This window comes from Salmo salar, unplaced genomic scaffold (genome assembly GCF_905237065.1).
Source record: "Salmo salar unplaced genomic scaffold, Ssal_v3.1, whole genome shotgun sequence".
Lineage (NCBI taxonomy): Eukaryota > Metazoa > Chordata > Actinopteri > Salmoniformes > Salmonidae > Salmo > Salmo salar.
Genome location: NW_025548825.1, coordinates 6490 through 34092, shown reverse-complemented (window position 1 = coordinate 34092; position 27603 = coordinate 6490). Strand labels below are relative to the sequence as shown.

Genomic DNA, 27603 nt, shown 5'->3' with positions numbered 1-27603 from the left:
GTTTCTGTAAACGTTACTGAGAATGTTGATGCTGTTCGGGCCGCCTACTTGCACATGGATTTCTGTATTTTAATTAAATGTCAAAATACATGTATTTTATTCGTTTATTTTGATACACTGATCTTTATTTGTAACTGTATTTTGTCATTTTTGCCCATCTCTGAGCTGTTTTTAACACAGATGAGGAAAAGCAACAAATTAAAAACAGTAAATCGACAGTAAATATACAGTACCAGTCAAAAGTTTGGACACACCTACTCATTCAAGGGTTTTCCTTTATTTTTACTATTTCCTACATTGTAGAATAATAGTGAAGACATCAAAACTATGAAATAACCCACATGGAATCATGTAGTAACCAAAAAAAAGTGTTCAACAAATCAAAATATATTTTATATTTGAGATTCTTCAAAGTAGCCACTCTTTGCCTTGATGACAGCTTTGCACACTCTTGGCATTCTCTCAACCAGCTTCATGAGGTAGTCACATGGAATGCATTTCAATTAACAGGTGTGCCTTGTTAAAAGTTAATTTGGGGAATTTCTTTCCTTCTTAATGAGTTTGAGCCAATCAGCTGTGTTGTGACAAGATAGGGTTTTTACACAGAAGATAGCCCTATTTGGTAAAAGACCCAAGTCCATATTATGGCAAAAACAGCTCAAATTATCAAAGATAAATGACAGTGCATCATTACTTCAAGACATGTAGGTTAGTCAATCCAGAAAATGTCAAGAACTTTGAAAGTTTCTTCAAGTGCAGTCACAAAAGCCATCAAGAGCTATGATGAAACTGGCTCTCATGAGGACTGCCACAGGAAAGACCCAGAGTTACCTCTGCTGCAGAGGATAAGCTCTTTAGAGTTAACTGCACCTCAGATTGCAGCCCAGATAAATGCTTCAGAGAGTTCAATTAACAGATACATCTCAACATCAGGCTTTCACGGTGAAATTGCTGCAAAGAAACCACTACTAAAGGACACCAATAATAAGAAGAGACTTGCTTGGGCCAAGAAACACGAGCAATGGATATTAGACCGGTGGAAATCTGATGAGTCCAAACGTGATATTTTTGGTTCCAACCGCCTTGTCTTTGAGACACAGAGTAGGTGAACGGATGATCTCCGCATGTGTGATTCCCACTGTGAAGCATGGAGGAGGAGGTGTGATGGTGCTTTTCTGGTGACACTGTCTGTGATTTATTTTGAATTCAAGGCACACTTAACCAGCATGGCTACCACAGTGATACGCCATCCCATCTGGTTTTGGCTTAGTGGGACTATAATTTGTTTTTCAATAGGACAATGACCCAACACCTCCAGGCTGTGTAAGGGCTATTTGACCCAGAAGGAGAGTGATGGAGTGCTACATCAGATGACCTGGCCTCCACAATCACCCGACCTCAACCCCAAATAATATGGTTTGGGATGAGTTGGACCACAGATTGAAGGAAAAGCAGCCTTCAAGTGCTCAGCGTATGTGGGAACTCCTTCAAGACTTTTGGAAAAGCATTCCAGGTGAAGCTGGTTGAGAGAATGCCAAGAGTCTGCAAAGCTGTCATCAAGGCAAAGAATCTCAAAGAATTTGAAGAATCTAAAATATATTTTGACTTGTTGTTAAAGGAATTTTATATCTTGATGATAATAATCAATAATCAATTCGCCTTGACTAATGCCCAAGGTTTGTAAGACAATGGGTTAAAATAATTAGGCAAGGACTCAGCTTTCTGCAAAAGGTTTCTGTAGCTTTATTCAGAGAACGTTCTGGCGTCAGGATAACAAAACAGTCATTATATAGTTCTTGCTTACTTACGCACATGCATTTACACACAATCTGTTGGTGACCTGCAACCCCCATTGACTTCTCACACTGTTATCACTACCTGGCTCAGCCTGTTCCTTTCCTTCAAGGTTAGGAACTCTTTGAAGTTTTACTCCCTTGACCATCTGCTTCTGTAGCTCTCTATACTAATTGCACACACACATTTCTTTCCCTCTCCAGTGGTTCCTGGACTTTCCGGAACTAATCAGACCAATCGATCACTACATTGATCATTACATTGATTATTCATTAACCATGCTGTATGACTAATAATTCATCATGCTTTATTGATTCATTTACCTTTATTAGATAATTCTCTTATCACTTGTTTGACACTTTTTTGGTTACTAAATGATTCCATATGTGTTATTTCATAGTTTTGATGTCTTCACCACAAATAGTAAAAGAAAAAGAAGAAAAACCCTTGAATGAGTAGGTGTGTCCAAACTTTTGACTGGTAATATATATATATATATATATAAACTGAACAAAAATATAAATGCAACATGTAAAGTGTTGGTCCCATGTATCATGAGCTGTAATAAAAGATCCCAGAAATGTTCCATACGCACAAAAAAATGTCTCTCAAATTTTGTGCACAAACTTGTTTACATCCCTGTTAGTGAGCATTTCTCCTTTGCCAAGATAATCCATCCACCTAACAGGTGTGGCATATCAAGAATTTGATTAAACAGAATGATCATTACACAGGTGCACCTTGTGCTGGGGACAATAAAAGGCCACTATAAAATGTGCCGTTTTGTCAAATAACACAATTTCACAGATGTCTCAAGTTTTGAGTGAGCGTGCAATTGGCATGCTGACTGCAGGAATGTCCACCAAAGCTGTTGCCATGAAATGTAATGTTAATGTATCGACCATAAGCTGCCTCCAACGTCGTTTTAGAGAATTTGGCATTACGTCCAACCGGCCTCACAGCCGCAGACCACATGTAACCACGCCAGTCCAGGACCTCCACATCTGGCTTCTTCACCTGCGGGATCGTCTGAGACCAGCCACCCGGACAGCTGATGAAACGGAGGAGTATTTCTGTCTGTAATAAAGCCCTTTTGTGGTGAAAGAATTATTCTGATTGGCTGGGCCAGGTTCCCAAATTGGTGGACGTATGTCCTCCCAGACCCACACATGGCTGTGCCCCTGCCCAGTCATGTGAAATCCATAGATTAGGGCCTAATTAATTAATTTAAATTGTCAAATCAAATCAAATTTTATTGGTCACATGGTTAGCAGATGTTAATGTGAGTGTAGCAAAATGCTTGTGCTTCTAGTTCCGACCATGCAGTAATATCTAACAAGTAATCTAACAATTTCACAACAACTACCTTATACATACAAGTGTAAAGCAGTGAATAAGAATATGTACATATAAATATATGGATGAGCGATGGCCGAACGGCATAGGCAAGGTGCAGTAGATGGTATTTAGTACAGTATATACATATGAGATGAGTAATGTAGGGTATGTAAACATTATATAAAGTGGCATTGTTTAAGTGACTAGTGATACATTTATTACATCTATTTATTCATTATTAAAGTGGCTAGAGATTGAGTCTGTATGCAGTATCTCCACTACTGTCCCATCGATGTAGATAGGGGCTGCTCCCTCTGCTGTTTCCTGAAGTTCATGATCATCTCTTTGTTTTGTTGACGTTGAGTGAGAGGTTATTTTCCTGACACCACACTCCGAGGGCCCTCACCTCCTCCCTGTAGGCCGTCTCGTCGTTGTTGGTAATCAAGCCTACCACTGTAGTGTCACCTGCAAACTTGATGATTGAGTTGGAGGCGTGCATGACCACAGTCATGGGTGAACAGGGAGTACAGGAGAGGGCTGAGAACACACCCTTGTGGGGCCCCAGTGTTGAGGATCAGCGGGGTGGAGATGTTGTTTCCTACCCTCATCACCTGGGGGCGGCCCATCAGATAGTCGTTTAGCTCAGTTACCTTAGTTTTCTTGGGAACAGGAACAATGGTGGCCCTCTTGAAGCATGTGGGAACAGCAGACTGGGATAAGGCTTGATTGAATATGTCTGTAAACACACCAGCCAGCTGTTCTGCGCATGCTCTGAGGACGCGGCTGGGGATGCCGTCTGGGCCTGCAGCCTTGCCAGGGTTAACACGTTTAAATGTTTTACTCACGTTGGTCGCGGTGAAGGAGAGCCCGCAGGTTTTGGTAGCGGGCCGTGTCACTGGCACTGTATTGTCCTCAAAGCAAGCAAAGAAGTTGTTCAGTTTGTCTGGGAGCAAGACATCAGTGTCCGCGACGGGGCTTGTTTTCTTTTTGTAGTCCGTGATTGACTGTAGACCCTGTCACATATGTCTCGTGTCTGAGCCGTTGAATTGCGACTCTACTTACATTTACATTTTTACATTTTAGTGATATAGCAGACGCTCTTATCCAGAGCGACTTACAGTAGTGAATGCATACATTTCATACATTTTTTTTTCCTGTGCTGGCCCCCCGTGGGAATCGAACCCAAACACCATTCTCTACCAACTGAGCTACAGGGAAGGCTACTTTGTCTCTATACTGACGCTTAGCTTGTTTGATTGCCTTGCGGAGGGAATAGCTACACTGTTTGTTTCCGGTCGCCTTTCCCTGATTAAAAGCAGTGGTTTGCACTTTCAGTTTTGCGCGAATGCTGCCATCAATCCACGGTTTCTGGTTGAGGAAGGATTTAATGGTCACCGAATCAGCGTATACATCAATGTTATTGTCCGATGCTATCCGGAACATATCCCAGTCCACGTGATCGAAGGAATCTTGAAGCGTGGAATCAGATTGGTCGGACCAGCGTTGAACAGACCTGATCATGGGCGTTTCCTCTTTTAGTTTCTGTCTATAGGCTGGGAGCAACAAAATGGAGTCGTGGTCAGATTTCCCGAAAGGAGGGCGAGGGAGGGCTCTCTATGCGTCGCGGAAATTAGAGTAGCAATGATCCAGGGTGTTGCCAGCCCTGGTCGCGCATTTTATATGCTGATAAAATTTAGGGAACCTTGTTTTCAGATTAGCCTTGTTAAAATCCCCAGCTACAATAAATGCAGCCGCAGGATATGTGGTTTCCAGTTTACATAGAGTCAAATGAAGTTCTTTCAGGGACGTCGAGGTGTCTGCTTGGGGGGGATATACACGGCTGTGATTATAATCACAACTAATTCTCTTGGTAGATAATGCGGTCGGCATTTGATAGTGAGGAATTCTAAGTCAGGTGAACAAAATGACTTGAGTTCCTGTATGTTGTTATGATCACACCACGTCTCATTAATCATAAGGCATACACCCCCACCCTTCTTCTTACCAGAGAGATGTTTGTTTCTGTCTGCGCGATGCATGAAGAAACCAGGTGGCTGTACCGACTCTGACAACATATCCCGAGTGAGCCATGTTTCCCGTGAAACAAAGGATGTTACAATCTCTGATGTCTCTCTGGAAGGCAACCCTTGCTCGAATTGTCTACCTTGTTGTCAAGAGACTGGACATTGGCGAGTAGTATGCTCGGGAGTGGTGCGCGACGTGCCTGTCTACGGAGCCTGACCAGAAGACCGCTCCGTCTGCCCCTTCTGCAGCGCCGTTGTTTTGGGTCGCCGGCTGGGAACCGATCCATTGTCCTGGGTGGTGGACAAAACAGAGGATCCGCTTCAGGAAAGTCGTATTCCTGGTCGTAATGTTGACGTTGCTCTTATATCCAATAGTTCCTCCCGGCTGTATGTAATAAGACTTAAGATTTCCTGGGGTAACAGTGTAAGAAATAATACATTAAAAAAAGAAATACTGCATAGTTTACCAAGAACGCGAAGCGAGGCGGCCATCTGTCGGCGCCAAACATATGAACTGTAACTCAATAAAATGGTTAATTAGTGCGTTAATATTTTTGTTCAGTTGCTGACCAGCAGATGTTACTGATGTGCATTGTGTTAAAAGCTCAGAGTAATGAACCGTTTTTCAGAACAATTTGGTGAAAGCTTCAGAAGCCTTGGTTTCCCAACACTACTGCTACTGTCTTTTCCACTGAACCAAATATATTCACAGCCACCAATATTAGCCACTAGGTGATAAACAGTGGCTCAGTTGGTAGAGCATGGTGTTTGCAACGCCAGGGTTGTGGGTTCGATTCCCACGGGGGCCAGTACAAAAAAATATATATAATAAATTGCATGAAATGTATGCATTCACTACTTACTGTAAGTCGCTCTGGATAGGAGTGTCTGCTGAATGACAAAAATGTAAAATGCAAAAACAGTACAGTAACTCTGTGGCTGTAGTTTGTACATTTGGAGGGAAAAATTACACATTAAACGCTCTTCGACTTCAAACCATGCGGGTTTATGTTTCTGCGTGACTTCTTTCTCACTCAAATGTCTTCTGAGGACCGAGGTAAATCAACTTCCGGGTTGGCGAACAAAAGCGGCAGTGGGGTGGAGGTAATTGTTGTGGTGGAAAGCCCTTTGAATTAAATTGATATAAGCGACATAGAGTTATTTTATGCTGGACGGGGCATAAATTAGCGCCAGGCTACGTTGACGCGACACGAGCGGTGTGGTCAGCACGTAAGCCTAAAAGGCTCTGCATGGTCAATCCAAAATCAGCAGTGGCCATACAGCATTTCCTGTGATGCGGCCTCAGAAGAAGTCAGAGCAAACATACTTTTTGGCTTCGCAGAGCTGTTGTGAAGGAAGTGAGTTTGTGTTTATACAGGAACTTCCGCCCCCCTCCGCATTGTTACAACATTTAAAGAGGTACGAAACTTGATTTGGTCTCTGCATGCCTCCGGAGCCTACAACCACATTATCGGATGAATCTGGCTTTAACCTTAATCCTTTTCCTAACCTCATTCTAATTCATCTAACCTGCCATGTAAACAAACCATTGGTATTGCCACACCGGATCCAAAATGGAACGCAAATCAACTTTCGGCCAGCGCAAAACACGGATACACGGACGCCCGGTTGAAATGAATCGAACCCCCTCATTGGTGAACCATTGAAATGAATCGAACCCCCCTCATTGGTGACCCATTGAAATTCAAGCTAAAACACTATTTCCAGAGGTGCGTCTGCTAAAACTAATGCAATGTTCACGTGGTAGTCGGTACTAGGAAATGTCCTACATGCTAACTGGTTGTAGCTCTACACATGCTAACTGGTTGTAGCTCTACACATGCTAACTGGTTGTAGCTCTACACATGCTAACTGGTTGTAGCTCTACACATGCTAACTGGTTGTAGCTCTACACATGCCACGTTCCAACCAGTTAGCAAGTCGAACATGTTAGTTTCATAATTCTGCATGTGGCATGACGTAGCAGCCGTGAGGCTAAAACGTTGAATAAAATCAACATCATCACTCGCAGTTGGACTCGCTGTGTACTTCCTTGTTGTGATTAAGGAATACCTGGGATAGGATAAAGTAATCCTTCTAACCCCCCCCTTAAAGATTTAGATGCACTATTGTAAAGTGGTTGTTCCACTGGATATTATAAGGTGAATGCACCAATTTGTAAGTCGCTCTGGATAAGAGCGTCTGCTAAATGACTTAAATGTAAATGTAAATGATTAAATATGGTAATTAAAATGTGTCATAAAAATATGTTTAACTTTTTTTTTTTTAATCCCACGTCACCCTATTCTTGCTGCAATACCCAAATTATTTTATTTCACCTTTATTTTGACACTGAGTCAATGCACATCAAAATACAATATACACTAAACATTATACACAACAATAAATGAAAAGAAAAACAAAATCATACAAAAAAACCCAGACATTCTTCAGTAAAAAAAAAAAGGTAGTCTGAAATACCCTAGTGGGACACTTAAAAAATAAAACACATTAGCTAATTCAGCTGCTAGAAAACATGTTAAAAGTTGTTACCGGTCCATTAATCATATTTTTTTTTAAAAGCAAAGAGAGAAAGAATTGGTTCGAGAGACCGTACACCTCTACCTTTTATAGACTTTATCTACGCCGACAAAAGGTGGAGAAACCATAGACCTATATAATAACTGTCTTTGGGACCAGTAGACCTACTCTGACTTGGGGCTAAGGAAACACCACAGGTATTATTTTTTTTCTCAGCTGGAATGGACATAATAAAACGGATAACCGTGAACATGGATTAACAGCTGTAGTTAAACACCTTGTCACAAAGCTACTTGATGACACAGAGGTGGTTGATTCTGTTCGCCCCAAGACTTTAGTGTCACACTCCTTGATGGAAACAAAATAACACTACAGCCACACTGCTATGGAGTCAGTCTCAGGTGGAAATTCATCATGAGAGGCTTTATGAATACCGGGTCCTACTGTCTTACTCTGATAGCCATGGAAGAAAAAAAAAAGAAAGTTGCTTCAAAATGATGTAATAATTTTAGGCAGACATTTTTTGTGAACCATGAGCATTGTCCTTTAACAATAACTAAATTGCTCAAATATCCTGTTTCATTCTTATCAGCAAGGACTCCTGATGCTTACCAATTCACATACTGCTCTCTTAAAAATAACAAACATACAACGAATGTACAAAAGTTTAGGAACACTCGTTCTTTCCACAACAGACGGACCAGGTGAACGCTATGATCCCTTGATGTCATTTTTTTTGGGGGAGACGTGACCAAATGCACATAGAAATGTGAGTTATAGCTCTGTCATTCTCATTGAAAGCAAGTCTAAGAAGCGGTAGATCTGTTCTATTTCTATGCTTTCCATTAAGTTTCGTACAGCTGTAAAATTTAATATTTTTGGTTATGGAAAATACATTTCCACAGTGGTTTAGATGGTTAAATGATTCTCTACACTATACTTTGTCACAAACTGAAATTAGGTGAATCATAAGACTTTTTGCAACCAGGAAATTGCAACCAGGAAATGCAACCAGGAAATGCAACCAGGAAATGGCAGAACGATTTCTGCATGGTGCATCTGCAAAATCCACTTCAATCAGTGTAGATGAAGGGGTGGAGCCCGATTCAAGAAGGATTTTTAAGCCTCGAGACAATTGAGACATGGATTGTGTATGCGTGCCATTCAAGAGGGTGAATGGGCAAGACAAAATATTTAAGTGCCTTTGAATGGGGTATGGTAGTAGGTTTGTGTCAAGAACTGCAACGCTGCTGGGTTTTTCATACTCAACAGTTTCCCGTGTGTATAAAGAATGGCCCACCACCCATAGGACATCTTGACAACTGTGAGAAGCATTGTAGTCAACATGGGCCAGCATCCCTGTGGAACACTTTCGACACCTTGTAGAGTCCATGCTCTGATGAATTGAGGCTGTTCTGAGGGGGAAAACTCAATATTAGGAAGGTGTTCTTAATTTTTTGTACACTCAGTGTAGGTTATAGACAATGTTCTAGTACAAGTTCAGTCATTCCTTTCAACCATGATATGTTTTGCCCTTACCGGTATCAATTAGAATGGACCTTTCATCCTTGGGACTGACACATTTTATACTGTTACGTGTTCTCTCTCTCTCTAGTGAATATTCTTCATGTGTGATTTAAGGGAACTGATCTGACTAAAGCATTTGTTACAATCATTGCAGCGAAATGGTTTCTCTCCCGTGTGAACTCGTGTGTGGCGTGTCAGATCACCAGACGTTATAAAGCCTTTTTCACACACAGGGCACTTATAAGGTCTCTCACCTGTGTGACTTTTCATATGTTGTGTCAGACCTCCCTTCCAAGTGAATTGTTTGCTACAAATGTTACACAGATATGGTTTCACTCCGGTGTGAATTCGCTGGTGGCATTTTAGAAGACTTGATGTTGTACAGCATATCCCACATACAGGACACTTAAAAGGTTTCTCCCCTGTGTGAGACATCATATGACGAGACAGGCTTCTGCTATAAACAAACCGTTTGCTGCAGATGTGGCACTGATGTGATTTCTCCCCTGTGTGATTCTTCATGTGTTCTATTAGGGTTCCCTTCCAGGTGAAGGTTTTGCTACAAACCGTGCACAGAAAAGGTTTCTCTCCTGTGTGAATTCTCTGATGGATTTTTAGCGAAGAGGCCCACCTGAAGCCTTTTCCACATACAGGACATTTATGCAGCTCTCTCTCTCTGTGAGTCTTCATATGCACCCTCAGGTAACTCATAGTTCTGAAGCTTTTGCCACAGTCGCTGCAGAGATACGACGTTTCCTCAGATTGCTTCTCTTTTGCAGTCTTTCCACAGTGATTCTGCTGGTGGCGTTTTAGAACACTTGAAGATGTAAAACTTTTCCCGCATACAGGACACTTAAATGATTTCTCCCCTGTGTGAGTCCTCATGTGTTCCGTCAGGTGTCCACTCAGAGTGAAGCACTGATGCTGTTTCTCTCCGGTGTGGATTCGCTGGTGGAGTTTGAAATAAGCCGATGACGTGAAACACTTTCCACATACAGGACATTTATGCAGCTCTCTCTCTCTGTGAGTCTTCATATGCACCCTCAGGTAACTGATGGTTCGGAAGCTTTTGCCACAGTCGCTGCAGAGATACGACTCTTTCTCTGATTGATTCTCTTCTGGTTTCCCTCCACAGCGATCCAACTGGTGGCGTTTAAGAACACTTGATGATGTGAGGCCTTTTTCATATACAAGGCGCTTAGATGATTTCTCCCCTGTGTGCATACTCAAGTGTTCTGTCAAGCTTCCCTTCCACATGACGCTTTTGCCACAAACTTCATGATGACAAGGGTCATCTTCGATTTCACCGTGTTTTTTTAGAGCAGAGAATGATATAAAGCTTTTTTCACATACAGAGCACTTATAAAGTTTCTCCCCTGTGTGAGTCATCATATGCCTGACCAGATGTCCCTTGTGATAGAAGCATTTGTCACATTCTTTGCACTTATGTGATTTCTCCCCTGTGTGATATATCTGGTGTATTTTTAAAAGACTTGCACTAGCGAAGCTTTTAATGCACACAGGACAGTTAAACGATTTCTCTCCTGTGCGAGTGCTCTGATGTACTTTATAATTGGGTAAGGTGTTAAAGTCTGTACTGGACACAGAAGACTGATTGGGTTTCTCACCATGAAGCATCTGGTGTTCCTTTAGACTGCATGGTTTCCTAAAGCCTTTACTGCACACAGGACAGCTGTATGTCTTGGCACCTGGGTGAGTAGTCCTCATATGCTTGTTGAAGTAGTACTTGCATCTGACTGATCTGCCACCTTTTTGGCACTTAAGTGATTTCTTCCCTGTGTGAATTACCTGATGATATTTTAAAGAAGCTGTGCTATGAAAGGATTTACAGCACGCAAGAAATTTCTGTCGTCTCTCTTTCGCACCTTTATGGTGTAGTTTAAGACTGATTAATGAGATAAAGCTTTTATGACAGAAATAACACTTGTATGGTCTCCTGCTTGTGTGAGACTTTAAAGATGCTTTCAGCTCACTGGTTGTCTTGGCCTTAGTGCAGACTTGAGAGCTTTGTTTTTTCTTTGACCTTGACGGTAGTTCTTCACTCTCGTCTTCATCAATACTTACAATGATTTCACTCAGAGCAGAAGAACAGTGTGGATTTACTGCAGAGAGGGGATGAAAGTGACTGGTTAGTTGTGATACTCTGTAATCCTCGTCATCCAATGCTGATTGGGTCTGTTCAGTTGTGTTGCCGGGTAGAGAGTCCGTCTTGCTGTCCTGGTCACAGTCACTTTCCACACAGGGAGGAATAAATATCAATTGTACAACCTCTGTGGTAGCAGACCTAAGTCTTTGAAGCTGCTCTTCCTCCTGACTGGTCCTGAGTTCCTCCTGTTCCTCTGTAATCTGTGTGGGCTCTGGGTCCTCCTGCCCTGGACTGGGGTTCCACTCCTGTTCACAATGCTGCTGCTGCTGCTTAGGGGACACCTCCTCTTCAGGGAGAGTTAGCTGCTGGGGCTCTGGAGAGAGAGGAGAAGAAATAATTCATTCATCTCTAGGTTGAATATATCCAGGTTAGGACAAGAAGAGGATTCTGATATCCCATAATTCTTTGCATAAATGAGAATAAGACAAAAAGCCCCTACAAATTTGTTGCAGGATTTTCTTTTTTAAATCTTTTGTTTTTTACTTTCAAACTTTTAGAAAAAGCTGTTGCACAGCAACTCACTGCCTTCCTGAAGACAAACAATGTATACGAAACGCTTCAGTCTGGTTTTGGACCCCATCATAGCACTGAGACTGCACTCGTGAAGGTGGTAAATTACCTTTTAATGGCGTCAGACCGAGGTTCTGCATCTGTCCTCGTGCTCCTAGACCTTAGTGCTGCTTTTGATACCATTGATCACCACATTCTTTTGGAGAGATTGGAAACCCAAATTGGTCTACACGGACAACTTCTGGACTGGTTTAGATCTTATCTATTGGAAAGATATCATTTTGTCTCTGTGGATGGTTTGTCTTCTGACAAATCAACCGTAAATTTCGGTGTTCCTCAAGGTTCCGTTTTAGGACCACTATTGTTTTCACTATATATTTTACCTCTTGGGGATGTCATTCGGAAACATAATGTTAACTTTCACTGCTATGCGGACGACACACAGCTGTACATTTTGATGAAACATGGTGAAGCCCCAAAATTGCCCTCCCTGGAAGCCTGTGTTTCAGACATAAGGAAGTGGATGGCGGCAAATTTTTTTACTTTTAAAACTCGGACAAAACAGAGATGCTAGTTCGAGGTTCCAAGAAACAAAGAGGTCTTCTGTTAAATCTGACAATTAATCTTGATGGTTGTACAGTCATCTCAAATAAAACTGTGAAGGACCTCGGCGTTACTCTGGACCCTGATCTCTTTTGACGAACATATCAAGAATATTTCAAGGACAGCTTTTTTTAAATCTTTGTAACATTGCAAAAATCAGGAACTTTCTGTCCAAAAATGCAGAAAAATTCATCCATGCTTCTGTCACTTCTAGGTTAGACTACTGCAATGCTCTACTTTCCAGCTACCCAGATAAAGCACTAAATAGACTTCAGTTAGTGCAAAACACGGCTGCTAGAATCTTGAGTAGAACCAAAAATGTGATCATATTACTCCAGTGCTAGCCTCTCTACACTGGCTTCCTGTTAAGGCAAGGGCTGATTTCAAGGTTTTACTGCTAACCTACAAAGCATTACATGGGCTTGCTCCTACCTATCTTTCCAATTTGGTCCTGCCGTATATACCTACACGTACACTACGGTCACAAGATGCAGGCCTCCTAATTGTCCCTAGAATTTCTAAGCAAACAGCTGGAGGCAGGGCTTTCTCCTATAGAGCTCCATTTTTATGGAATGGTCTGCCTACCCATGTGAGAGACGCAGACTCGGTCTCAACCTTTAAGTCTTTACTGAAGACTCATCTCTTCAGTAGGTCCTATGATTGAGTGTAGTCTGGCCCAGGAGTGTGAAGGTGAACGGAAAGGCACTGGAGCGATGAACTGCCTTTGCTGTCTCTGCCTGGCCGGTTCCACTCTCTCCACTGGGATTCTCTGCCTTTATTACACGGGCTGAGTCACTGGCTTACTGGTGCTCTTCTATGCCGTCCCTAGGAGGGGTGCGTCACTTGAGTGGGTTGAGTCACTGACGTGGTCTTCCTGTCCGGGTTAGCGGCCCCCCTTGGGTTCGTGCCGTCGGGGAGATCTTTGTTGGCTATACTCAGCCTTGTCTCAGGATGGTAAGTTGGTGGTTGAAGATATCCCTCTAGTGGTGTGAGGGCTGTGCCTTGGCAAAGTGGGTGTGATTATGTCCTGCCTGTTTGGCCCTGTCCGGGGTATAGTCGGACGGGGCCACAGTGTCTCCCGACCCCTCCTGTCTCAGCCTCCAGTATTAATGCGGCAATAGTTTGTGTCGGGGGGCTAGGGTCAGTCTTATATCTGGAGTATTTCTCCTGTCTTATCTGGTGTCTTGTGTGAATTTAAGTATGCTCCCTCTAATTTTCTCTCTCTCTCTCTGAGGACCTGAGCCCTAGGGCCATGCCTCATAGACTACCTGGCCTGATGACTCCTTGATGTCCCCAGTCCACCTGGTCGTGCTGCTGCTCCAGTTTCAACTGTTCTGCCTGCGGCTGAACTGTTGCACCCTCTACAACCACTGTGATTATTATTATTTGAACATCTTGGCCATGTTCTGTTATAATCTCCACCATCATCCCGGCACAGCCAGAAGAGGACTGGCCACCCCTCAGAGCCTGGTTCCTCTCTAGGTTATGGCCTTTCTAGAGAGTTTTTCCTAGCCACCGTGCTTCTACACCTGCATTGCTTGCTGTTTGGGGTTTTAGGCTGGGTTTCTTCTGTACAGCACTTTGTGACATCAGCTGATGTAAAAAGGTCTTTATAAATACATTTGATTGATTGATTGATGATATTATAGGGTATAATTTATTCTAGAAACATATTTTTAACTACAATTTATTAGCACGCCATTTTCACATAATAGATAATGATATGTATGCTGCTGGAGATATTTAAAATAGAGGTGGAACATGTCCTTTAACTACTTCAGGCTAATCAAAGGGATACTAACGTTAACCAACTAGCGTTAGCGCAATGGCTTAAAGTCTACAGGTAAAGTAGCATTTTTAGACTTCCAGTCACCTGTAGAATTCTAGTCATTCCGCTAATGCTAGTTAGCATTGGCTCGCAAAACTACCACCAAATTCCTTCATACTACATGCAGTGACATAAAAATGGTATCCACGAGTTCATCTGACTCTGGGTAAGTAGAACAAAAAAGGCTTAAAATGCCAGAATCTCACAGTATCCCTTTAACACTAACCTCGTCCCCAGGCTCGAATTGCTTTCGCATGGAGCCTGGTAACACTGTGCCACAAAAGTGGAACTTGAAAGAGGTGTGTGGTTAAAATGAGGCGGGAGCGCCCGCTACACTAGTATTATATGGGACTTTTTTTTTTAAATGACAGAAACCACTAATCAAAATAAAATGTATCACATTGACCATATTTTTTGGGGCAGCACCGAGCCCTCGATTTCTGGGAAGCCCACGAGTTCAGGCATAAAAAACTTAAATGTGAAAACTAAATTCACTTCCTTGTTTAAATCTGGTGCTTTGAAGCCCACAATGTAAGGGGAGGTTTTCATTGTTATGCTAGATGTGATAGACAGAGAGATCCACCAATTAAAATCAACGTCTGTTTTCACCGCTCGTGCCATAGACTCTCAGTCAAGTCCCATTCCTTAGGCGCTGTGAAAGCAAACATCTTGACAGAGCGAGTCAAGTTGGTGAGCCAGACTACTTTTAAAAAACACAACATTTAATGGAATAGTATTTTATACTAGAAGTGCACAGAAAGTGACTTTTTGGAACTGAAAACCAAAATATTCAGGAGATCGAGGTGCTCCAAGTTGACCCATTTTGCACCCCCCCCACCCTAGCAAGACGATTCCATATCTTCATCACTGAAAAAAGATAAACAGCTGAATTTGATATAATTTAAAAGTTTCCAAAAAAAACAGGGCTGTCAAACTGTTTTAGGATAGATTTGAAAAAACGTATTTTTTTAAATAAAAATTGACATTTTTTCATGCTTTTTTACGTCAGTTATCATTTTTTTTAAAAACGTTAAAAATAATAATCATCACGTTTATTCAGTATATGTTGTAGCTTAGAACCTATTTGACATCGTCTGAGGTGTTTGTATTGTTCCTGCCATTGGTTGTGACACAGCATGCTCTTGAATACAGGGTGGGTGCCATGTTTTGGCTGACATTTGGTACCACAAAGATGGTTAGATGGTCCACACATCAAAGAATGTTGACTTGAGTGGGAATATCCATTGTTACAAATGAAACTGTCAATCTTCTGTAGGAAACCTATTGAAACCATAGAAATATAGATAATAGAACAGGACATTCCCCATTCAAGTTGACATTCGACGGTGGGTGGACCGGCCATCAAACTGATAGTAATTGGAGGTTAAAATGGCAATGGTGTAAGCAGCTAAATTGCAGAGTTTGAAGGGATAGGTCCATTCTATGAATTCCATTTCTATGATTGAAATGACACCCTGTATTCAAGAGTATGCTGTGTCTCAACCAATGACTGGCACAACGAACACCTCAGATGATGTAAAATATAATAAGAAGGGAAAAAAATGGAGTTATTAAGACTGGGTCAGTTGGAGGAAATAAAAGTAAAGGGCTTGTTGTCGGCAATACTTTTCATATATAAAAGAAAAGTCAGCAAAAAGTTAATCAGGATGCTAAAGTGGGGAAAAAATGTGTTGGGTTGAAAGGTGTATTAGAGTTAATTTCCTGCAATTCTATACATTTTGCCATGGGGCGTATATTTTTGTTGTTGTTTAACAGCTAATTTCCTGCAATTATTCGCAGTTTTTAATATGATATCTGAGTTAGAAAGACCAACAAAAATCAATGGTGCCCCCCCGTCGGTAATTCACCAGCTATCTACAAGTTTAGATAGCTGGTTACACTAACTTACCAATATGAAAATCGTTAGCGGACATGGACAAATTGAGTGACTGTCAGTAACTGACATAAGAGAAACTGATGATGCACAACCAACATTTTCAAAATTGCACCTATTTTTTTTCTACTATTTTAACTCCCCCAACTGAGTTTGTTATTTATTGGGAGGGGGCTATTTTACCTGCTAACATTTGGGGTGGGTGGGGGGGACATGTCCCACCTGACTCATACACCCCTGGAATTATTGTTTGGGCTGCCTGAAATGCATCGGATATAGGAAAGCATCAGGAAAACATCGGGGATGAAGAAAAAATGTAATTTGGGACAGGGCCATCTTTACCTACTAACTCCACTTTAGGGACAGGGGCCATCTTTACCTACTAACTCCACTTTAGTTGACTGAGGAACGCTCAACTTCGTTCTCTCACACACCGAACCCAAACCGGCGTGCATAAATGTATTTTGTCCCCCTCTACACCAAACACGATCACGACACGCAGGTTAAAATATCAAAACAAACTCTGAATCAATTATATTAATTTGGGGACAGGTCAAAAAGCATTAAACATTTATGGCAATTTAGCTAGCTTGTTTGCACTTGCTAGCTAATTTGTCCTATTTAGCTAGCTTGCTGTTGCTAGCTAATTTTGTACTAGGATATAAACATTGAGTTGTTATTTTACCTGAAATGCACAAGGTCCTCTACTCCGCCAATTAATCCACACATAAAACGGTCAACAGAATCGTCTCTAGTCATGTCTCTTCCTTCCAGGCCTTTTCTTCCCTTTTATTTTATATTGCGATTGGCAACTTTTATAAATTAGGTGCATTACCGCCACCGACCTCGTTCGTCTTTCAGTCACCCACGTGGGTACCTGCTTCTATTAACCAATGAGGAGATGGCATGTGGGTACCTGCTTCTATAAACCAATGAGGAGATGGGAGAGGCAGGACTTGCAGACGCTGGTTGGCGCTTGTGAGCAGTGTGGGTGCAATAATTGAATAATATAGATTTCTACATTTATTTTTTCCAACGCTCGCGGTGTAGTCAGCCTGTTATAATCGAGGCGTAATTGAGTTTTGATAACTGGTCGCCTGGATTTTCTAGCAACAACATTGAGTCACCATCAGTCGATTCTTGTAAAAATGTCCATTCTGAAAATGCTTACCTTTACTCAGGGGCAGGATTGGAGATTAACACCCGCCAAATGTGGGTATATTTTGTCATTGGCGGGTAAGAATGTCCATTTCACCAGGCACGTTGGCTTGTTATTACACATTGCATTTGGGAACAGTAAATTTAAAAAGAATAATAATCAAAGCCCACGTAGAAGTTGGTCGAATTGACAAGGCAAGTGTGACTCTGTCCTCGTGTTTCTTTGCCAGTTACATCACTTTTGTTCACATTGGGTTGTTTTTCAATGTTAGTTGCAGGAAACTCAAACTATCTGCTGCTAGGAAGACATCGCAGTCTGAGATGCATTTTTCCTTCACAGACATCAAGTGTCCAAGTTACTATGGTAACGGCCCGTCCCTTAAAGGGGCAGCTGAACATTTTTGTCTCGCCTAATGATTGTGCTTGATTGAGCATGGATCACTCCCAAAAACGTTTATTCATGAACTTTGTAATTTCTTATTAAAAATACTCAAATATTTTTTTATTATTCTCCTAGATTTATTTGTGTGCTTCCACATTTCTACTTAGGAGCACATCATGTACTCCTTGTAAAAAATTGCACCGTAAAAACTATAATAAATAATCCGTTTCACTAGACTTGGGCGGTATCCAGATCTTCATATCGTCATTCCAGGATATTACCGGCATAGCACGGGGACTCTAAAATCACAGGAAAAGAACATTTGGCATCCATTACCAGAATGCTAACAAAATTAGCACAAACTAATAGCGAAATCACAGATGCTGTTAGCAGAATGCTAACAAGCGAAAACGAATATAAACTAATTGCAAACTCAGGCTCAAAATTATACAAGCATAGCTAGTAGCTACTGAATGGCATTTTCAGTGAGTGTGGACATTTACAAGCAACGCTGAATGAGAGAAATTGTGCAAATGAACAAAGTTGTGATGCATGTTTGTCTGAAGGATGGTAGGCTTCAATACCCTAACGGTATACCTAGAACCAGACTACAAGATCCTATGTCGAAATACCAAGACAGCCCCGATGGAGAAATTGTACAATGATTCCTCTGCAAGTGCAAGTCACAAAGCGCGAGCTCTCAAACACCATAACGTGGCGTTAACAACAGATTGTTGGACGTCTATAAACACTCATGTCAAACATCACTGCATCGAGCCATTACATTGATAAGAAGTGGGACATGAAGTACGTACTGACATGGAGGAGAGGCACATAACAGAGAACCTAAAACAGCATCGTTGAGTGGGTGGGGGACAGTAATTAAGTGGGCGCCATCTGGTAGGATTTCCACTAGTTACCACAGCCACAGTCAAAATAGCTATTTCATGAAAATAAAAATGATATTTTTGGCCTTAATTTAGGCATAATGTTATCAGTGTGATTCGGTTTAAAATCACATTTTAAAGAAGATGCATTTTAGAAATAGGCTTTTTGACTTTGTAACTACTGACAACCGGTAGGTCGTTAACCAGGACTGCGGTAGATTGAACTGCATTGCCCCCTAGTGGTCATACGCAGAACCACATCTGAATTGTAAATTCTCCTCATTTCGTGTTTTATACATTTTTTACCTTAAAAAAAAAAGGCAGTTAAAACATGAAGACAAATTATAAAATTGTCTCATCCCTAGTCTAAACTTTTCAGAATTGGGCCACTTCCTCATCAGAATGGGGAACTTTACCAACGTTTTCATTAGGAAACCGCTGGGGTATTCTGGGTATTCTGCAGTACGCCAAATAAAAATGTGATTTTTTTTTAATCAAATGTTTATTTTTTACATTTTTTATTCACATTTTTAAACAGTCCATTTATATTTTCCAACAGGGCTGTACATTTGGGTGAGTTTTTTTTCCCTCGCCTGAGTAGCCTCGTTTCACTGCCAAAAATGTAACCATCTAGTGTTCAGCGAAATAACAACACAATGCCAAACACAGGTAACCCAGTCAAATAATGAACATCCAATCACATTAAGCGTTACTCTCTCACGGGAATTCCACTAATGTAGCTGCTGCTCATTCCGTTTGCTCGAAAATGGATAAGTGGTTAAAAAAAAGTAAGGCCCGCATCTATAGAGACACATACCAGCTCTACTGGTAGTACTGCTACTAGTACTACACCTGCTACTACCAGCAGTACTACACCTGCTACTACCAGCAGTACTACACCTGCTACTACCAGCAGCACTACACCTGCTACTACCAGCAGCACTACACCTGCTACTACCAGCAGCACTACACCTGCTACTACCAGCAGTACTACACCTGCTACTACCAGCAGCACTACACCTGCTACTACCAGCAGCACTACACCTGCTACTACCAGCAGCACTACACCTGCTACTACCAGCAGCACTACACCTGCTACTACCAGCAGCACTACACCTGCTACTACCAGCAGTACTACACCTGCTACTACCAGCAGTACTACACCTGCTACTACCAGCAGAACTCCACCTGCTACTACCAGCAGTACTACACCTGCTACTACCAGCAGCACTACACCTGCTACTACCAGCAGCACTACACCTGCTACTACCAGCAGCACTACACCTGCTACTACCAGCAGCACTACACCTGCCACTACCAGCAGCACTACACCTGCTACTACCAGCAGTACTACACCTGCTACTACCAGCAGTACTACACCTGCTACTACCAGCAGCACCAGCAGCACTGCACCTGCTACTACCAACAGCACTACACCCGCTGCTACCAGCAGCACTACACCCGCTGCTACCAGCAGCACTACACCCGCTGCTACCAGCAGCACTACACCCGCTACTACCAGCAGCACTACACCTGCTGCTACCAGCAGTACTACACCTGCTACTACCAGCAGTACTACACCTGCTACTACCAGCAGTACTACACCTGCTACTACCAGCAGTACTACACCTGCCAACAACACAAGTTGTTCTGCTTCCACGAGCACATCCAACTGTAGCATCAGTAATTCTACATTTGTTGTTAGCCCAGCTAGCATGGACACTGACAGTTGTGAATCTGATGCAGCTGAAGAGCTACTGCCCCCCTTACCCAGGGAAGCACCGAACAACAGACAGGGACGTTGGACCATCGAAGAGGCGCAAATATGATGAGAACTACATTGATTGGGTTTCACTTATATTGGGAGTAGTGCCTTTCCTCAGCCACAGTGTGTTATATGTGATAAAGTACTATCTCACAACTCAAAGAAACCTTCACTCTTGCGCAGACATTCAGAAACAAAACATGCCCATTTGAAAAATAAGCCACGGAGGTTTTTTGAGTGAGAATTAAGACATGTATAAAAGCAACAGATACCATGAATAAGAAGAGACTAGAAGCGTCTTATATGGTGAGCTACCGAGTGGCGAGGACAGGCAAGCCCCATATTATTGTGGAGGACTTAATTCTTCCTGCTGCCACAGATATGACTGGGACAAGGCTGGGAGAAAAGGTCAACAACAACAAACAAACTGTACACAGACAATGTCTTTATCAAACAACACTGTTTCACGACGCATCAGTGACATGGCAGGAGAAGTTTTGAAACAATTACTGCTTTGCATACAAGCCAGTGAATTCTATGCGTTACAGCTGGATGAGTCAACAGATGTGGCGGGCCTGGCACAGCTCCTGGGATATGTCTGTTACGTTTATGGGGGGGGGTCAATTAAGGAAGATATCCTCTTCTGCAAACCAGGACAACATGAGGATATTTTTAAAGTACTGGACAGCTTTGTGACATCAAATGGACTTTGGTGGTCAAGATGTGTTGGTATCTGTACTGATGGCGCAAAAGCCATGACAGGGAGACATAGTGGAGTGGTAACAAAGCGTGCAAGCAGTTTCTCCCGACGCCACTTGGGGTCCACTGCAGCATCCACCGAGAGGCTCCTGCTGCCAAGGGAATGCCTGACAGCTTGAAAGACTTTTTGGACACTGAAAATGGTTAACTTTGTTAAAGCAAGGCCCCTGAACTCTCGTGTATTTTCTGTACTATGAACTGATATGGGCAGCGACAATGTAACGCTTTTACAACATACAAGGGGTAAAATTTTGACACGCTTTTTTTTTTTAATTGAGAGATGCGTTACTGACCATAATTTTTCACTTGTCATCGTGCAAGCGGTCAGATGAGTTTCCCACATGACTGGCCTATCTGGGTGATGTTTTTTCTCACCTGAATGATCTGAATCTAGGATTGCGGCTATGATTAAAAAGTTGGAGCTCTTTTCTGTCTGCATTAACAAGGACAACACACAGGTCTTTCTATCATTGTATGATTTTTTTTGTGAGCAAATGAACAAGCTTACGGACAATGTCAAATGTGATATAGCGAAGCACCTGACTGAGCTCGGTCCACAATTACGGAGGTACTTTCCCGAAACGGATGACAAACAACTGGATTTGTTATCCGTTTCATACCCTGGCTCTAGTCCACTTACCGATATCTGAACAAGAGAGCCTCATCGAAATTGCAGCAAGCGGTTCTGTGAAAATTGAATTTAATCAGAAGCCACTGACAGATTTCTGGATTGGGCTGCGCTCAGAGTATCCGGCCTTGGCAAATCGCGCTAAGACGCTGATGCTCTTTGCAACCAGGTACCTATGTGAGAGTGAATTCTCGGCCCTCATTAGCATGAAAACTAAATACAGGCACTGACTGTGTGGAAAATGATTTAAGACTGAGACTCTCTCCAATACAACCCAACATTGCAGAGTTATGTGCATCCTTTCAAGCACACCCTTCTCATTAACCTGTGGTGAGTTATTCACAATTTTCAATTAACAAATAAGGTTTTATATGTAAGATGGTTAAATAAAGAGCAAAATTATTGATTATTATTATTATTAATGTGCCCTGGTCCTATAAGAGCTCTTTGTCACTTCCCACGAGCCGGGTTGTGACAAAAAAAAAAAATCACACTCATTCTTATGTTTAATAACTGTATCGTATAGTGTGTCTGTGGCAGACTTACAATGATGGCAAAAAAAACACATCTGAGAGCGCTCTGACCCTGGTGCTAGAGGGGGTACGCTGTTGGTGGTTGAATGTTTGAAGGGGACCGGGACTATAAAAAGTTTGGGAACCACTGCGCTAGAAAGATCCATCCTTGTCTCACAAATACCACTCTAGTGCCGATTCAGCGGATTGAGACACGTCCAACGGGTTCTGTTCACGTACACCAGCGGTCACCGCGATCGGCTGGTCGACCACCAAACATTTCTGTAACGATAAAGCCTTGCGTTCTGATTTTGTTATTTGTTTTTCGCGCTGTTGGCAGTAGATACACTTGATTCAGCAGCCCGGATTCAGCAGCAGCAGCCGGATTCAGCAATGTCAACACTTTGTTCAACACCTTTATAAGCCATAAAATGCACCTTTTCCCTACTTCCACTCACACTACAACCAGCACTGCAGCTGTAATGAATGACTACAGCAAACTGTTCCCATAAACTGCCGTTATTATTATTAGTAGCATGTCTTTTTTAATATCAAGGAATCAGTTTTGCTTTCTCTCTGGTCATAGGAGTAACAACATGAATTGGTGTGTAAAGGCAGAAATAACGCAGTGCGACTTCATCAGCTGAAAGACTGACCGTCCCTCCACTCAGAATAGGGGACAATGAGGCAGTCTCACCGCTGCTCACTCCCTCAGACTGATCATCAGATGCAGGCCATCAGTCCAGTAAAAAAGAAGCAAATGATTATGCTCATTTAGCTGTGCATCACAAGTAATAAAACAAATGATCCATTAGTTTTTATATATATATATATATATAATTTCAAAATGGTCTGAGAAGAACAACATTAGCAGGGTAATTCAATTATAGCCAATATGCAGTGATAATATTTTGGACCTATAACCTACTGCACAAACCTCATTGCTACATAACAGTTTTTAATTGGTTAATGTTGCACAGGTTTACGTTTTTATTTTTATTCATGTTTTAATAGAAAGAAAGAAAAAAGTCGAAGTGTTCTCGACTCAGAAAAGGTTTGTGACCACTGACGTGCACGGTTCTGTACGGCAATTAATAAAGCGCGATGTAACTTATTTGGGTGAAATCTTATATTATCATCATAGGCTCTTTATCATTATCGACATGTAACGACAAAATATTGGCTAAATATCCCACATTCTAATACTTGATACCTGGACCTCGTTCATTTGCCAAAAGTTATCGAACAGTGCAGATAAAAATGTAAGGAATAGAGCCGAGCTGATTCCTTATTCTTCATCTCACAGAGGCATGGGTCCCGTGTGGCTCAGTTGGTAGAGCATGGTGTTTGCAACGCCAGGGTTGTGGGTTCGCTTCCCACGGGGGACCAGTACGGAAGAATTTTTTTAATGAAATCTATGCATTCACTACTGTAAGTCGCTCTGGATAAGAGCGTCTGCTAAAATGACTAAAATGTTTGTTCCAAAACGTTAGGTGATAAAGACCGAGACCCTAGTGGGAACATGATGGCAGTGGAACAGATTAGGCTGGCCAATAAATAGTGTGATTCAGTAATCAAATGTTGAATAACCTTACGTTAAATCAGTAACGTGATTTTTTTTTTTAAATCGCAACAAACCTGCACCAAAATGACCCAGAAGAAGATCCCGTAGACGATCGTTTTCTCCCTGAAACTCTGCGATCGTCTTTTCCACCACAACAAATATCTCAAATGCCGCTGTTGTTAGCCGCTCCTGGTACTCTGCTAACGTCTTTTCCGACGAACCAAATATATCAACAGCCGCAGATATTAGCCGCTCGGTGATAAACACATTCAACAGCTGTAGTTTGGACATTTTGATAAAACACAATGAATAATAATACTACAATTTAGACGCCCTTCGGCTTCAAACCATCACGTTTCTGCGATACTTATTTCTCACTCAAATGTCTTCTTCCGAGGACCAAGGTAAATTCACTTCCGGGTTGGCGAATCTTCGGGCGAAATCGGGGAGGGAGGAGCAGGAGTGCCTCTTCGCAACTAAAAAAGTAATAATCTGTGCCTCTTGGTCATTTTGGCAAAAGGCAGCAGGTCCGGCTCCAGGCATAAACGGTCGCCTGCCGCTAGGGGGGCCCTGCTGCCTTGTAACGGGACTTTGCCCAGTAGCCCCACGACTCAGCACAATCGAAATTTAGTCGGGGTCTCAATGTATTGTTGTTAGAGTAGTAGAATACACAAGGTGTACATTCGAAATGTGGTTGTGCATCAGTTTTTTTCTTGTTTTGTCATCATTGACAATCACTCAATTAGCCATGTCAGTGAATTTTTTTTAAATTGGTAGTTAGTCTAGCCAGTTATCTAAACTAGTAGTAAACATGGCCGAATACTGACTGGACATGCAGGGCACGTGCCCAAGGGCCCCTGACCTCCAAGGGGGCCCTGACCTCCAGGGGGGCTGACCTCCAGGGGGCCTGACCTCCAGGGGGCCTGACCTCCAGGGGGCCCTGACCTCCAGGGGGCCCTGACCTCCAGGGGGCCTGACCTCCAGGGGGCCCACATTGATTTTGTTAGTCATTCTCACTCAGATATCATTAACATCGCATAAGTCATGGCAAAATGTATAGAATTGCAGTAAATTTGCTTTAAAACCACAAAGATCTCTCTTCACCCAATGGCAAAATGGGTAGAATTGCAGAAAATCTTTTTTAAACTGCAAAAAAAAAATTCTGCCCCATGGCAGAATGGGTAGAATTGCATGAAATGTGTTATTAAAATGCTAAATGGCTCTAGAAATAGCACACATAAAACAGATCTACCGCTTCTTAGAATGGCTGTTAAATAAGAATGACAGCTCTACAACTCACGTGTGAATTTCAGGTAGCCCAAAAAGTAACATTGCACCTTTAAAAATCGCCAATATCGTGTCATTGTTGAAAGCTTAGCCATAGAATACCATATAATAGGTATTATTAGCTATGATTTTGGATTGTAACTTGGCTGATAAGAGGCATCAGATTGCACCCACACAACTAGAAAAACGGTTTAAAAAAGATGTGTAGATACAGGGCCATCATAGAATTCACACATTAACCCAATATGGCTGCCAAACTGCTTAATGGGGTCTTATTAAATAATTTGACATGATCATACCTGTATGAAATATAATTTTGTAGTATGGCTAAAAATATCTTTAAAATGTTCATAGTGATGTAGAAAACACAATCAAGTGATCCAGGTGTGCCAGATGTATACATACAGTGCCTTTGGAAAGTATTCAAACCCCTAAACTTTTTCCACATTTTGTTACGTTACAGCCTTATTCTAAAATTGATGAAAAAACACACAATACTCAATAATGACCAAGCATAAACATGTTTTTTAGACATTTTTGCAAATGGATTAAAAAAAACAAAAAAAACAGCAATACCTTATTTACTTAAGTATTCAGACTCTTTGCTATGAGACTTCAAATTGAGCTCAGGTGCATCCTGTTTCCATTGATCATCCTTGAGATGTTTCTACAACTTGATTGGAGTCCACCTGTGGGTAAATTCAATTGATTGGACAAAACAAGCTGGTTAACAATCGCACAACAGGTGCAATAATCAAGAGCCTAACAAACAAGAGTCGGGTCTCAGCCTCTATAGGAAAATACAACCACTTTAGTGTATGTGGCAGTTCAGAGAGGTGTGTGAGAGAGCTTGGTGGAAACATAGCGTACAAACAAGTGATAACGCCAGTTGTGTTAGTCCTTTCTGCTGATAGAATTGTCGCTGCTAGCCTCTGTTCTCTTCATATCTACACACAGCTGTGCCTTTGAAAGATACGGAAAATGATAGGATGGAGCCCCCCCCAAAAAAAAACTGGTCACTCTTTTATCTTTGGCCGCGTAACCAAGTTACTCAAAAAAAACCATGAGGGAGAAACACTAGCTTCTTCTTACGAGAGAAAAACAGACTGTGGAAATGGACAGGTTTAAGGCATATACAAATGATGTGCATAACAGAGTTTGGAAATTTTTGCCACTAGAAAAGTCAGAGCTAGATGAAGGACCATCATTTTAATCAGCTCACATCCACGACTATTCACATGTACATATCCATTTTACAAGTTTAAAAAAAGGTGAAATATTGCAATTATTGATCATAACATCTTCAGAAAGTCAATGATTCTGACAGCTTTTTGGGCACAATCTTACCACAATTCTGTGAATCATTTAACATCTCCATACTATCTGGTACACCTGACTCATGAGGTTGTGTATTCTATACTGAACAAAAATATAAATGCAACATGTAAAGTGTTTGTCCCATGTTTCATGAGCTGATATAAAAAGATCATAGAAATGTTAAATACGCACAAAAAAGCTTCTTTCTCTCCAATTTTGTGAACAAATTTATTTACATCTCTATTAGTGAGCATTTCTCCTTTGCCAAGATAATCCATCCACCTGACAGGTATGGCATAGCAAGAAGCTGATTAAACAGCATGATCATTACACAGGTGCACCTTGTGCTGGGGCCAATAAAAGGCCACTGTAAAATGTGCAGTTTTGTCAGACAAGACAATGCCACAGATGTGTCAAGTTTTGAGGGAGCGTGCAATTAGCATGCCGACTGCAGGAATGTCCACCAGAGCTGTTGCCAGAGAATTTAATGTTAATTTCTCTACCATAAGCCGCCCCAACATCATTTTAGAGAAGATGGCAGTACGTCCAACTGGCCTCACAGCCGCAGACCACGTGTAACCACGCCAGCCCAGGACCTCCACATCCGGCTTCTTCACCTGCGGGATCGTCTGAGACCAGCCACCTGGACAGCTGATGAAACGGAGGAGTATCTCTGTCTGTAATAAAGCCCTTTTGTGGGGAAAACCTCATTCTGATTGGCTGGGCCTGGCTCCCCAGTGTGTGGGCATATGCCCTCCCAGGCCCACCCAAGGCAGCGCCCCTGCCCAGTCATGTGAAATCCATAGATTAGGGCCTAATGAATTGATTTCAATTGACTAATTTTCTTATATGAACTGTAACTCAGTAAAATCTTTGAAGTTGATGCATGTTGCGTTTATATTTTTGTTCAGTATACATAACTATGAACATTTGAAGACATTTTGGGGAATACTATAATTATATTTCATACAGGTAAATTGTCCAATAAGAACCTATTGAGTTGCACAAGTGACTTGTATGGTGCCTGGGAGGAGACTGTTTAAGCAACTCCGTTCATTCTTCCTCATCAGCCAATCAAATTAAAATAGCTCTCCCCACCTCCTTGCTTGTTCTGCCCA

The 27603-nt window shown here is 41.9% G+C and overlaps 1 protein-coding gene across 1 annotated transcript; it reads right to left on the bottom strand.

Moving 5' to 3' along the window:
* Positions 1–9099: 9099 nt before the first annotated feature.
* LOC106592572 (zinc finger protein 665) lies at positions 9100–24279 on the bottom strand. Its single transcript, XM_045712776.1, has 2 exons — positions 23956–24279; positions 9100–11704 (listed from the first exon to the last, which is right to left on the bottom strand). The coding sequence occupies exons 1-2, from the start codon at positions 24170–24172 to the stop codon at positions 9309–9311; spliced, it is 2613 nt and encodes an 870-aa protein (XP_045568732.1). The 5' UTR covers positions 24173–24279; the 3' UTR covers positions 9100–9308.
* Between the last annotated feature and the right edge of the window lie 3324 nt (positions 24280–27603).